Raw genomic sequence first — 15,142 nt, 5'->3', positions numbered from 1 at the left:
GTTACAACGTTCCCCTTTGTAACTAATAAACATTCTGGGGAGGAGGAGATAATTCTTTCTACGTCAGTAATTGAAATGCTACTGTAATAAAGAGCTTTCTCTCCTCTACCACTAATTTACTTATTCACCTATTTATTATCTCAGTATAGACTAGTGGAAATTTATTTTATTCTCTGTGTTGAAATTAAACACTATTGTTATCTATTTTGTTTCTGAAATTGTTCCAGTTGTGGCTGTTGGGAGATCCTTCAGATTGGCTCTTACGACGCTGTGACACACCTCCATCCTTTTTTTGAGCGTTTCCCCACTTATGGCACTGCAAGATGCTTACCACAAGCTGAGCATCTTATGTTCTCCGGGCCCCCGCCCCGGAAACAACCCCTTCTCGAAGGGGTCTCCAGGATACGATGTCCTCTTCTGCTGTGGTACAGGCACACACATATTTACTGTCTTCTAAGTGTTTATTGGGGACTCGCTGTATACCAGGCACGGAGCCTAGTCCCTGGCCTTTGTAGGTGGCCGCGAGGAGGTTAAAGCTCAAGGTCACACAGGTGATGGGCCGTCTGGATCAGGACTTGGGTGTGTGGCTTTGGACCAAAGCCTTGTGTGTGAGCGCTCTGTGTTACACACTTGCCCGAGACCCCACGTACGCGAGTGACAAGACAGACTACCCTTGCTGAAGACGCTGTGGCCTTGCGTTTTCCCCGTCTGCTATTATCTTGGGACTGCTGGCGTCCAGCCGTCCGTTCCCTGAGAGGTAACGATGGCTTCCATTATGTTTTATGTGACATTAATTACCCAAAGCAGTAACTGTTGGAAAGTAAACAACCTGTAAATCTTGGCCGGCCCAGGCAGTTGCCTCCTGTTCTTGGGAACGCGGTGATCCGGGCAGGAGGCCCTGCGCTGGTTCCACTGGCTGGCCAGAGCTACACTGCCGGGGCACCCGGTGGGCACGGCCCCGGGGCAGGTGGCTGGCAGGGCGGGGGTGTGTCTGTCTGCCCTGGGCACCCCCTCCCCCAGACAGTCCGGAAGAGAGGTAGCCTGGGGGCTTGTTCCAGCTGGGCTTCCTGGGACTGGGTGACCTTGAATGGCCTTGGGCAGCCAGGCTGCTCAGTGCTGGAGCAGTGGGGAGGGCATGCGGCACCCAGGACAGTGGCTGGGCCCCAGGGGAGGCTCTGCGCTTGTTGGTGGGAGGTGGTAGTTGCGATGGGCACTTGTTGAGCCCTTCCTCCCTGCCAGGCTGCAGGTGCATGATCTCATTTCCTCCCCACAAACCGCAAGAACATTTTGCACATGTAGAGAGTGATGTACAAAGAGGTTCGAGAACTTGCCCAGGACTTGGGAGGGTCTGACTCTACCCCAGTGTGTCTGCCCTGACCCCGCTCTCCTCCCCGCCGCCCGTCCTGGGCCAGGCCACAGGCCACCAAGTCTTCGCCACTAACTTCGGTGTCACCTCGGGCACATCAGCAACTCCCTGGGCCAGGGTGTCCTTACCCCCAAAATGGACACAGGGATCCTGGAAGGCAGGTTCTCCGGTGGCCGCCCAGAGAGACCTGCGGGTCTGACCTCGTCTGCCTGTGTCTGGTGGTCTGTTTATGGGACAAAGAACTGCTTTCCCCAAATGCCCCCCTGTCTGATTGGCTTTTGAGTACCAGCCTGCTGCTAGAACTAAAAAATGCCAACCATCGTCACCGTGGTCATCTGTTATGTGCTTGGGACAGTATGAGGCACTACTCCCTCTTTTCTTTGTGTCGTTTTTTCAAAGTCACGTGGAATATATTCCTAGTTACTGCTGAAGATGTATATAATTTAAGAGGGAAGGGTCCTTCTCTATGCATTATTAGTTCCATATATTTGGCTCACAAATATAGGGATATACGTACTGTAACATTTTAAAATAAAAGTAGAATCATTGTGTACATATTATTCAGTGACTTGTTTTTTTCCCACTCGTGTGTGTGTGTGTGTGTGTGTGTGTGTGTGTGTGTTGGATTTTTTCTGTCTATTGTGGATCTAGATCTGCTTATTTTTTTTGGTTTCCACTGTCTTTTTTTTAAGTATAGTTGATGTACAGTAGTATATAAGTTACAGGTGTACAGTATAGTGATTCACAGTTTTTAAAGGCTATACTCCATCTACAGTTATTATAAAATATTGGCTATATTTCCTGCGGTGTACAATATATCCTTGTAGCTTACTTTATACATATGTAATCTTTTTTATTGAAGTATAGTTGATTTACAATATCATATTAGTTTCAGGTGTACAGGACAGAGATTCAGTAATACATATATATACATTCTTGTGTGTGTGTGTGTGTGTGTGTGTGTATATATATATATGTATATATTCTTCTTCAGATTCTTTTCCCTTAGAGATTATTACAAAATAGTGAGCATCATTCCCTGTGCTCTACAGTAGGTCCTTTACATATATAATCTTAATTTTTAAATTATTTTTTAACTCTTAACTTTTTCAAAGTGATTTTTTTTTTAAATTTATTTTATTTATTTTTGGCTGCGTTGGGTCTTCATTGCTGCGCGAGGGCTTTCTCTAGTTGCAGCGAGCAGGGGCTACTCATCGTTGCGGTGCACAGGCTTCTCATTGCGGTGGCTCCTCTTGTTGCGGAGCACAGGCTCTAGGGCGCAGGCTCAGTAGTTGTGGCACACGGGCTTAGTTGCTCCACGGCATGTGGGATCTTCCTGGACCAGGGCTCGAACCCAGGTCCCCTGCATTGGCAGGCGGATTCTTAGCCACTGCACCACCAGGGAAGCCCCTCAAAGTGATTTTAAATTTCAAACTGTGGAAGAATCGAAAGGTTAGTATAATGAACTTCTCTGCACCCTTCACTAGATTCATCAGTATTTAATGTTGTGTCACATTTCCTTTATCTCTGTATTTTATATATATGTTTCCTCCCTGAATCATTTGAGAGTTAGTTGTAGACATCATACTCCTTTATCCTAACTACTTGAGCAGGTATTTCCTCAAAACAGGGTCATTCTCTTCTATAACCATATTTCCATGATCAAATTCAGGAAATTTAATACAATACCTTCACCTACCACACAGCCCTATTAAATTGGGCCAATGGTTCTGACACCGTCCTTTTCCGCAGTTTTTTGCCCCGATTCCAGGTCCAGTCCAGAACGATGCACTGTGCTTAGTTGTCCTTTCGTCTGGAGGATCCTCACCCTGTCTTTCACGACGTTGACATTTCGAAGAGTATCCAGGCCAGATGTGGGTTTGCCTGATATTTCCTCATGACTAGATTCAGGCTGTGTACTTCAGGCAGGGATAGTTCGTGACCTTGTGTCCTGGCTACAGCATCTCCGGGGGCACACGATGCTGTCATCTGGTTAAGGGACAGGCCTCAATCTCTGTAACAGCCGCGTGCTCTTCCACAGCTTGGTCTCAACGTAGTTGTTGACCATATAGTTCACTTTTTTGTTTGTGTGGTATTTTTTGTTTTGTTCTTTTTTTTGACCATTTAGTTCGTTTTGTTTTTAGCCATAACAGTACTGCTGCATTGAATAGCCTCAGAGAAATAGTTTTTTAAAATTAATAATTAGTTGCTTTACAATGTTGTGTTAGTTTCTGCTGTATATGTATACATATATGGATACGTATACATATATCCCCTCCTTTTAGATTTCCTTCCCATTTAGGTCACCACAGAGCATTGAGTAGAGTTCCCTGTGCTAAACAGTGTGTTCTCATTAGTTATCTATTTGATACATAGTAGTGTATAAATGTCAATCCCAGTCTCCCAGTTCATCCCACCCTCCCCTCTTCCTCCCTTGGTAGGTATTCATACGTTTGTTCTTTACGTCTGTGTCTCTATTTTTGCTTTGCAAGTTCACCTGTATCGTTTTTCTAGATTCCACATATAAGCGTTACTAGGTGATATTTGTTTTTCTCTTTCTGACTTCACTCTGTATGACAGTCTCTAGGTCCATCCACGTCTCTGCAAATGGCACAGTTTCGTTCCTTTTTATGGCTGAGTAATATTCCATTGTATATATGTGCCACATCTTCTGTATCCACCCCTCTGTTGATGGACATTTAGGTTGCTTTCATGTCCTGGCTATTGTAAATAGTGCTGCTATGAACATTGGGGTGCATGTGTCTTTTTTTTTTTTTTTTTTTGCGGTACACGGGCCTCTCACTGTTGTGGCCTCTCCCGTTGTGGAGCACAGGCTCCGGACGCGCAGGCTCAGCGACCATGGCTCATGGGCCCAGCCGCTCCGCAGCATGTGGGATCTTCCCGGACCGGGGCACAAACCCGTGTCCCCTGCATTGGTAGGCAGACTCTCAACCACTGTGCCGCCAGGGAAGCCCGCATGTGTCTTTTTGAATTATGGTTTTCTCTGGATACATGCCCAGGAGTGGGATTGATATATCATATGGTAGTTCCATTTTTGGTTTTTTAAGGAACCTCCATACTGTTTTCCATAGTGGCTATACCAATTTACATTCCCACCAACAGTGTAGGAGGGTTCCCTTCTCTCCACACCCTCTTCTGTGGACTAGAGTGCAGGAGATGGCATGGTTGGATCAGAGGCTGTATGTGTTTGTAGTATTGATGGATATTGTCTAAAGGCTGTGACATCCCCTCTCCCACCTCTGACATGTGAAAACCCATTTCCCCACATTTTGTCCTTGAGGGATGTTAGCAATCTGTTAAACGTTGGCCAGTCTGATAAACGAAACTGCCATTGCATTCTTTTCTTTTTTTTTTTTAAATAAATTTATTTATTTTATTTATTTATTTTTGGCTGCATTGGGTCTTTGTTATTGCGCGCGGGCTTTCTCTAGTTGCGGCGAGCGGGGGCTCCTCTTTGTTGCAGTGTGTGGGCTTCTCATTGCGGTGGCTTCTCTTGTTGCGGAGCACGGACTCTAGAGCGCAGGCTCAGTAGTTGTGGCACGTGGGCTCGGTAGTCGTGGCGCACAGGCTTAGTTGCTCTGCGGCATGTGGGATCTTCCTGGACCGGGGCTCGAACCTGTGTCCCCTGCATTGGCAGTCAGATTCTTAGCCACTGCGCCACCAGGGAAGTCCGCGTTATTTTCATTTGGCCTGTCTTTGACCACTAAAGAGGTTAAACATCTTTGCATGTTCTTCTTGGTTTGGCTGACTAGTTCCAGCTCTGTTATTTGCTTTAGAGAATTCAATGTCAGATTCTGCAGCCATCAGTTAAAAACCTAAAACTTGTTAGTACTGTCCAAGGGGCTATGGGTGTGTGTGTGTGCGTGCGTGCAAATCTAGTTCAGGTAAACTGGTAGCTGGCTTCTGAGAGCTCTGACTTAGCCATCAGGCAAGAAAGCTGAGAGGCAAAGTTGCAAAGTGCTGAGAGAAGTTGGGAGGAAGAGGTGAACAGGCAGAGTGAAAATTATGTGAAAATTCAACTTTCAGTGTCCATAAAAAGTTTGACTGGAACCCAGCCGTCCCCGTTCATTCATATGCTGTCTGTGGCTGCTTCCTCATTACAGTGACTAAGCTGGGGAGTTGTGACAGGTCTTATGGCCCACATGGCTGAAAATAGTTACTGCCCGGCCCTTCTTGGAGAAAGTTTGCTGATGCCTGGGCTGGAAGACATTGGTTATTGTGGGTTACACGAGGGAAGAGGGGGTGAAGCTCGGTTTGCTGAGCCCCTGCCTGTGCCGGGTACCACATAGAGAGCTGCACTTGTGCATTTTATTTAAAACCTCCCTGAAAGAGTCTTCTCTTCCTTTCCCATGTGCTCCTTGCCCTCTTCCCCCATTCTGCCCCTCCCTGCGTGGGGTGGAAGCAGGAAGGTCAACGGGGGGGGGGGGGGGGGCGGGCAGTGGGAGGTTGCGCAAGAGGGAAGCTTCCATCCCCCTTTGAGTGGCGTCAGGGCCCTTTGGACAAAGTCTAAGCCACTCTTCCCGGTGGTGACCCGGGCTCCCCACCGAGCCTCAGCCCAGCTGAGGGGCCCACACCCCTCCCCACAGGCTAAAGCTGGAGCCCTAAAGTGGGAGAGGGTCACCGAGCTCTGCTGGCCTCTGCAGCTCCAGGGCTAGTGGGGTGCCGGACAGGATCACTGGAGGAAATCCAGGGCCGTAAGGGCTCTGTCAAGGCTGTGGGAAGTCCACACCAGCAGTAGGGCTCCTCTGCTGTGCTGTTGATGGCCTCGTCGCAGGGGAGCCTCTGAGCAGGGGACCTCCTGTGCGCCACTGTGTGCTGGGTGTGTCTTCAAACTTACATCAGCCCGCTGCGTTAACCACCAATACTGTCCACATTTTTGGAGTCATTTACCCATTACAAAGTCGTGGGCCCAGAGGGGAGTCTGGGCTCCAAACCTGGGTGCTAACGAGATCCCCATGGTAATCGTACGGGTCTGTAGAACGCTGGCAGCTGCATAGCTGTACAGTGTTGACCATGACTTTATTTAATTATGGTATATGATTATGATTTTCAGTATGCAGACGTGACGCGCACTTGAAAAAATTAAGTTGAAGTGAGTGGATTAAATAAAATAGGCTCACATTGGCAGCAACATGGTTGGACCTAGAGATGATCATACAAAGTGAAGTAAGTCAGAGACAGACAGATATCATGTGGTATCACTTACGTGCGGAACCTAAAATACGACACAATTGAACTTATCTGTGAAACAGACTCACAGATGTAGAGAACAGACCTGTGGTTGCTAAGGGAGAGGGGGGTGGGGGAGGGATGGATTGGGAGTTTGGGATTAGCAGATACGAACTTATATACAGGATGGGTAAACAACAAGGTCCTACTGTAGAGCACAGGGAACTATATTCAATATCCTGTGATAAAGCATAATGGAAAAGAATATGAAAAAGAATATATATATATATATATGTATAACTGCATCACTTTGCTGTACAGCAGAAACTAACACAACATTTATTTCAATAAAATAAAAAAAAATAGGCTCGTTACACTGCGGGTGGTTTTGAATTTCAGTGGCAAAATGGTGGGGACGGTGTGTGAATGCGTATGGCGAATGCAACCCCTGCTAGTGTCTCGGGCTGTCCTGCACCCAGCGTGTCACTGGCACAGGGGAGGGGGGAGGGGCTGGTGTGCAGTGATTGCTTAGCAATGGAGCCCAAGAGATCCTCCCTCTAAGGCAGGGCTGGGGAGTTGGAACCCACAACCAGAATGCAGTGCAGAATGACAGCCAGCTCCAAGAGTGCTTCCTCCATTGAATTCTTTTTCATGCGAGAGAAATACTAGTTGACCCTTGAACAACATGGATTTGGACTGTGCGGGTCCACTTATACACGAGATTGAATTCTTTTCAATAGCAAATACTACAGTACTACACAGTCCGAGGTTGGCGGAGCCCAGGGACGCAGAGGAACGGCAGATCTGCCCTGAGGGTCCGTGCCCCTGACCCCCACGTTGTTCTAGGGTCAACTATTTTTTTTTTAATTTATTTATTTTTGGCTGTGTTGGATCTTCGTTGCGGTGCAGGGACTTCTCATTGCGGTGGCTTCTCTTGTAGCGGAGCACAGGCTCTAGGTGCACGGGCTTCAGTAGTTGTGGCGCTTGGGCTCAGTAGTTGTGGCTCGTGGGCTGTGGGCTCTAGAGCACAGGCTCAGTAGTGGTGGTGCATGGGCTTAGTTGCTCTGCGGCATGTGGGATCTTCCTGGACCAGGGCTCGAACCCGTGTTCCCTGCATTGGCAGGAGGATTCTTAACCACTGCACCACCAGGGAAGCCTGGGTCAACTGTATTTTAATTTCAGATCGACTGAATGCTCTAGAGAATAAGAGAACAAATATTCATGTGCCCAATGCGGTCTTTGCAGCCTTGCCAAATTTGCTTCTGATTTTACCTGTTTCTAATCCTGTTGCCTTTCCTCCCAGAAGCAAAACCATCGTTGTGAAGTTGGTGGTCCCTCTGTGCACGCTTAAATTTTTACTCCTTTATGCATACTTCACCATAAAAGCGACCAGTATTTTCCCTGTCTCCAAACTTTATATAAGTGGTCTCATAGACATCACTGTGTCCCTTTTTTTGTTTAATAGTATGTTTCTGAGATTTCTCCATGTTGACCCATGCCTCTGGAGGGCTCATTTTAAGTGCTGTGTGCTCTTCCGTTCTAAGTCCCATAATAGAATTAATGTGTCTTTCTCCTGTGGCTGGATATAGGTTGGTGACAATTTCTCACTGCAATGAGCAATGCCACAGTGGGCGATTTTTATCTAAGTCTCCCAGTGCATATCAAGTACTTCCTTAGGATGTGCCTCTAGAATTGGTGTGCTTGATGGGGGGCTTGTGTGTCTTAGCCTAACTCTTTTTTGGGGGGGGAGGGGAGGCAAACTATGGTCCCAATGGTTATATCAGTGTAACACTTCCATCAGCAGTGCCGTAGAGCCCATTCTCCACAGGCTCATCCACACTTGCTACTGTCAAGCTGAAATTTTTGTCCCTCGGACAGATGTTAGATAGTATCTTATTTTACTTTACCGTATCCTGTTTTCTTGTACCGTCCGGCACATCTTTCCATGTGTTTGTTGACCTTCTTCTGTTTCCATAGGGTGAACATATGCCCCAGTTTGCTAGGTCATTTTCCACTGATAGGGACTGCGTAAATATTAACAGCACCCCTGGTATTTTCAGAAGTTTCTCAATATAAATTTTAACACAGATTTTCTTATGTTTTATAAAGGACATAATTTTTCTTTTGTGTATTTGTTTCTTGTTTAAGAAATCCTTTCCTACCCCATGGTCATAAAGTAGTCTCCTATTTTCTTTAGAAATGTTAAGATTTTGCTTTTATTTTATGGTTTTCATCCACCTAGAATTAATTTATTATGTGTGATGTGAGGTATGGATTTATTTTTCCATATGGATAACCGGTTATCTCACACTCTTGAAAAGTCTGTCTTTTTCTTAAAAGCACTGCTACATAGATCAAGTTTCCTGGAATCTAAAGGTTTATTTCTGGGCTCTTTTACATTGTTCTATTTGTCCTCATACCAAAAATGTCATGGTTTTAGCTATTGTCACCTTATAATATGTTCAGGGTATTTTATACTATTACTTTAAAAATTATTTTATTGAAGTCTACTTGATTGTGTTAATTTGTTGTGTTAATTTCTGCTGTACAGCAAAGTGATTCAGTTATGCACATATGTATATATATACATTCTTTTTCATAATGGTTTATCACAGGATATTAAATATAGTTCCCTGTGCTATGCAAAGTATTTTATTTTATTTTTTAACATCTTTATTGGAGTATAATTGCTTTACAATGGTGTGTTAGTTCCTGCTTTATAACAAAGTGAATCAGCTATACATAGACATATATCCCCTTGTTCTCTTTTTTATTTTATTTTATTTTTCTGTGTTTTGGCCACGTCTCGCAGAAGGTGGGATCATGGTTCCCCCACCAGGATCGAACCTGTGCCCCCTGAAGTGGAAGCGTCGAGTCCTAACGACTGGACCTCCAGGGAAGTCCCTATACAGAGCATTTTAAAGGGAATAGGAACATGTGTTTCAGGGAGACTCGTTTATCGTGAGGAAATGATATGCTACAGAATGGTCACATATACATCAGATTTCTAAGGCCCATCTTGGTTCAGAGAACTGAGGTCCTGGGCATTAGGAATTTGAGCCTTAAAAGAAAGGGGAGGGTTTAGGCGGATGGAACAGGGTCATGAAATAAGACAAATATCAAGAAATTCAGGAGAAATATAACAGACGGATTCCTTGAATATTAGAACCAGAAGGGAACTTTTGAAGCCACCAGACACCGTGCGGAGTAGCTTGGCTAAGTGACCAGTCTTTGGAGCCCGGCAGAGCTGGGTTTGATCTTCCACAAGATACTTAACCTCTCTGGATCTTAATGTCCTCATCTATAAAACAAGAGCAATAATGGGTTTTCCTCATAAGATTGTTGAGAGGGCTGAATGAAATAATGCTCACGAGGGCTTAGCAATGTCCCGACACAGAGCTAGATGACAACTAAGTGATTGTTTACTTATTTATTATCCTGTTCCCTTGATTCTAAGACCAACATGTTTTCCTTGTCCCACATTTCACAATTCTGAAATTACAACAGGCTTTACTCTCATTTTCTGTAGTGATTTATTTATCCTTCTGGATTATTATTTTTTTTTCCAGAAGTTCAAAATCTTTTCATTTTATTTCAGATATTTAAAGTCATGTTTGTTTGTTTTTTAAACATCTTTATTGGAGTACAGTTGCTTTACAATGGTGTGTTTGTTTCTGCTGTATAACAAAGTGCATCAGCTATACATAGACATATATCCCCATCTCTCCTCCCTCTTGCTATCCTTCCGGCTTATTGTTTAGGGTGTAGGAGACAGAGGATTTTACAGACAAGGAAATGGAGTCAACGTGCTTTATCCGGGGTCAGGGAACAAGTCGAATTGGTCATCCTAAGAATCCCCTTTATTTCTAGTCCTAAAGGGGAGAAGGAAGGAGGAAAAAAATACCATCTTGACTGGGGATGGAACTCATGGGGCGCTTTATATGCCACCAGATGCTGGGGGCAAACTTTAACCAGAATGGAACCAGATGCCTTCCAGAAAGGCGACGTTGAGAGAGAGCCTTCTGCCCAGCAGACAACACCCACCAGGTTAGCTGGGGCCAAGTTTCTGCTCCTGGCTCTATCACTGATTAGCTGTGTGAGATTGCTCAAGTCAGGCAACCTCTCTGAGCCTCTGCTTCCTTCTGTCAGGTGGGGCTCATAATCTAAACTGCACTGTTGATTCAGGTGAGTTAATACCTGGGCACACTTTGCTGCTGGGTAAGCACCCAGTGAATGGAAGCTGTTAGGTGTTCCCTAAAGGCACGTCTCTCAGGGCCACCTCCCGACTACAGTTTTGCTTGGGGTTACTTTTCTCATTCATTCTTCCCTCAACTGTAGAAATCCTGCCCACTCTTCAGAGTTTATCGCCAAGTGTTATTTTCTTATTCAGACCCTTCCTCCCCACCTCCCCCTCTGGATCTCTGTTGTTTCTTATTTGTTTTCGTTTCTAAAAATTTTTAAATTTAATTTTTCTTTTATATTGGCGTACAGTTGATTTACAATGTGTTAGTTTCAGGTGTACAGCAAAGTGATTCAGTTATACATATACGCATATCCGTTCTTTTTCAGATTCTTTTCCCTTACAGGTTGTCACAGAATATTGAGTAGGGGTCCCTGTGCTATACAGTATGTCCTCATTGGTTATCTGTTTTATGTATAGCGTGTATATGTTAATCCCAAACTCCTAATTTATCCCTCCCCACCTTTCCCCTTTGGTAACCATACGTTTGTTTTCTATGTCTGTGGGTCTATTTCTGTCTTGTAAATAAGTTTATTTGTATCCTTTTTATAGATTCCACATATGAGTGATATCATATGGTATTTGTGTTTCTCTGTCTGACTTGCTTCACTCAGTGTGATCATCTCTAGGGTTCGCCTTATGCCGGTTCTGTTTGAGACACCCCAGAAGATTGCCAACCCTTTGAGGGCGGGAGGCTGTCTTGCTTTTGCCAACCCTGTAGTTTTAGCACAGAACATCGAGTCCCTCCGGCGTCAAACAGTACAGTGGTGAGCAAAACAGACACAGCCCTGTGCCTTGACAGAGCCCGCTTTCCTCAGCTCCCACCTATGCCCTGAGGTGATGCCGGCCAAGGAGAGAGATGTCCATGTCCCCCGGGTCAATTCAGCCGTCCTGACCTTGCTCATCAGCCCGTGTGTCACTGGAGATGCTGCTGCTGCGCTGGGTGGGAGGGGGCTGGGGAGGTGTGTTGGCGCCTTGGCAGGCCGAATGGGGAGGGAGGCCGGGCGTCTGTCTGAGGCCTGAGCAGGGCGGGTGCAGAGTGGCTGGGGGGTTCCGTGAGGAAGGGAGATGCGGTGGGGAAGCAGGGGGTCAGGTCTGTGCTGCTGGTGGAGGAGGCCGGGACCCCGGGCCTACAGCCACATTAGTAGCTCTGTTCCCTGAGTGGCCACCTGTGATGCTCACGTCGGGGGACTGCTCTGCGCGGAACGGGAGGTGTCGCCTGCCGGGCCTGAGCTGAGCTTGCCCTGCAGAGCCTGGGGTCAGTGTTCATGGGGCCCTGGGGCGCCCGTAAACCCACGGTAATGACCATCTGGGCCTTGGGCCTCATGCCAGAGCTGGCTGCATTCTTCCTGGGGGAAGGTGGAGGACACTGGAAAAACCAGTTTAGGGTGTGTGAGGCTCCATTGCCTGTCGCTATCAAGGGAGTGTTGGCTCCGGAGCCCGGAAACGTGTGAAAAATCTGGGTTTTTCAGAAAGGTACAAGTGTCGATTCAGGTCAGTGAGACCCTTAGGAACTGGCACGTGAGCAGGCCAAGAGTTTGGGGTCCATGCCTTTTCCTTCTGATGGAACGTGCCCAGCAGCGCGACCTGAGCGATGCCGGGGCCTGGTGTGTCTTTCTGGTTTTCACTCGTCCTGGCAGCTGGGCTGGCGAAAGCCGGATGGATGGGTCCCACCTTCCTGAGCAGGGGGCTTCACCGAGTGGGCACCTCTGAGCCAGCCAGCGTCGTGTCCACGCCCACGGCACCGTGTCCCCAGGATTGCGCGGCGTTTGGCGTGTGGTTGTGTGCTCAGCAAATACTTGGAACGAATGACTGAATTTCGTAGTCTCTGCCTGCTCTGTTATTCACTGGGGGACTGAGTGTATTAGTTTCCTGGGGTTGCTTTAACAAAAGGACCGCAAACACGTGGGCTTGACACACAGCAGAAGTTTATTCTCTCACAGTTCTGGAGACCAGAAGTCAGAAATCCTCCAGGGCTGTGGTCCCCGTGGGGACTCTTTAGCGGCGAATCCGTTCTTTGCATCTTCCGGCTTTGGGTGGCTCCGGGCATTCCTTGGCTTGTGGGTGCATCAATCCCATCTATGCTCCTGTGGTCACCTTGCCTCCTCTTTTCCCTGTGTGTCCTCTTATAAGGACACTTGTCATTGGATGTAGGGACCTCCAGGACAAACCAGGATCATTCCTCGTCTCAAGATCCTTAACTTAAATTTCATCTGCAAAGACTCTTTCCAAATAGAAGGTAACATTCACAGGTTCTGGAGATTAGGGTATGGACATATCTTTTGGGGGACTACAATTTAACCCACTCCAGGGAGTCTTAATATTTTTCTTTTTTTTTGTTTTGTCTTTCTTGTTTGTTTGTTTTAATATTTTTCTAATCATTGCTTTTCTAGACATATTAAAGCTGTTAACCACTGGATTTGTGCTGCTCCTAGTTTGCTGTTTGCATTTACGATATAGATGTATATATATCTACATCTGTATCTGTATCTTTATCAGATTTCTCTTTCCCATTGATTTTGGGTTCAGAAAGTCCTTCCCTATTGAGTCGTCATTCACATTAAAACAAAACCTTAGGAAATTGGTTTTTTTTTTTAACATCTTTATTGGGGTATAATTGCTTTACAATGGTGTGTTAATTTCTGCTTTATAACAAAGTGAATCAGTTATACATATGCATATGTTCCCATATCTCTTCCCTCTTGCGTCTCCCTCCCTCCCACCCTCCCTATCCCACCCCTCCAGGCTGTCACAAAGCACCGAGCTGATCTCCCTGTGCCATGCGGCTGCTTCCCACTAGCTATCTACCTTACATTTGTTAGTGTGTATATGTCCATGCCACTCTCTCTCGCCCTGTCACAGCTCACCCTTCCCCCTCCCCATATCCTCAAGTCCATTCTCCAGTAGGTCTGTGTCTTTATTCCAGGAAATTAGTTTTTTAATCCAGTGGTAACTTGGATTAAACCTGCAAAACCCAGGGAAACCTGCGTGAGGTCTGGAGTTCAGTTAATTGTACTGTGCCATGGTCAGTTTCGATAATGTACCGTAGTGACCTCAGATGCCATCACTGGGGGAAGCTGGGGTTGATACTCAGGACCTTTCTGTACTATTTTTGTAACTTCTTGTGAGTGTATCATTATTTTAAAAAATTTTTAAATTTTTGATTAGATTTACCAAGAACAAGATTTACAAATTTTGATTAGATTTACCAAGAACAATTATGAGATCATTTGTTCTCTCTTATTTGTAAAGCATCCTTTATGAAGCTCTGATGTATGCTAAGCTGTTGTAGAGTTGTGGTTGAATTTACTTAGTTTGGAAAAAGTTGATACCATTTGCTAGGTGATCTTCCCCTCTAGGAATGTGGCATATCCTATTTTTTCAAGCTATATTTTATTTTCCAATAAAATATGTGTCGTTTTCTTCAGGTTATTTGCAGGTCCTTTAAAGTTTGGGGTTGTTCTTATGGACGGATGTTTCCTCCATTTACATTCTTTCACCGGCTCGTGCTGGTTACATGTCCCCAAATAGAATCCCCACACCCTTTCAAATACATGAAATTCTTTTAACTTGAGAAAATGCATTTCATTCTGCAATTAGAGACAATGTTTAACAGGCTTTTATTCGTTCCTTTAAACCTGCTCTCAGGAAGGGTCCGGTCAGTTATTTAATGGAGATTTAAGTATCTGTGTTCTCCATCCGAGTGTATAGGGGGTGTTCTTCATAAAGAAATATGAAGTCGTGGACTTCCCTGGTGGTCCAGTGGTTAAGACTCCGCGCTTCCACTGCAGAGGGCACGGGTTCGATCCCTGGTCAGGGAAGTTCTGCAAGCCGTGGTGAGGCCGAAAGAAAACAGAAAAAAGAAATACGAAGTTGTGTTCTGTAAATTGAACGCTAAGTGTGTTGTTTTCGATTCTATGTCTTTGAACATCGTAGAGGTGCTCTCTCTCTCCAGGGGTCACGCGCGTTACCTTGGGAGCCCCAGGCGCCTCTCCAGGCCGCATGGACAAACTCAGAGCATGATCTGAGCTGTCCGTGGCCTTTGTTCTCTGCTTTGGTCCCTGGGGCCGTGAGGCCTGGGTGGGCCCTGAGGGTGTTGAGAAGACCTCTGGCTGGGGGAGTCCCAAATTTGAAGCCAGAAATGGAAAATGTCCTATTATCCCCCCTCCAGGTCAGTCTTATGAAATCCGACTGCTGGAGAATCGGAAGCTGGGAGATTTTCAGGATCTGAACACAAAATATGTGAAGGTGAGGCTGCCAGCTGTGCCCTTTCTGGGCTCCTGAGGGTGCTCTGTCGGGGTCCCAGCACCTGGGCTTGTGGCGGGAGTGCCTGGGAGGTTTGGGGA

General features: G+C 46.0%; 1 protein-coding gene across 5 annotated transcripts in view; it reads left to right on the top strand.

Annotated features, from left to right (window-relative positions):
- TFCP2L1 (transcription factor CP2 like 1) overlaps nt 1-15,142 on the top strand; it is a 61,982-nt gene that overhangs the window by 21,194 nt on the left and 25,646 nt on the right. For all 5 annotated transcript variants that reach the window (XM_067742179.1, XM_067742180.1, XM_067742182.1 and 2 more), the window contains one exon: nt 14,968-15,044. In XM_067742179.1, the coding sequence (XP_067598280.1) occupies nt 14,968-15,044 (77 nt within the window). The remainder of the gene's footprint in view (nt 1-14,967; nt 15,045-15,142) is intronic.

Source organism: Pseudorca crassidens, chromosome 6, assembly GCF_039906515.1.
Source record: "Pseudorca crassidens isolate mPseCra1 chromosome 6, mPseCra1.hap1, whole genome shotgun sequence".
NCBI lineage: Eukaryota > Metazoa > Chordata > Mammalia > Artiodactyla > Delphinidae > Pseudorca > Pseudorca crassidens.
This window is presented reverse-complemented; position numbering and strand designations above follow the sequence as displayed.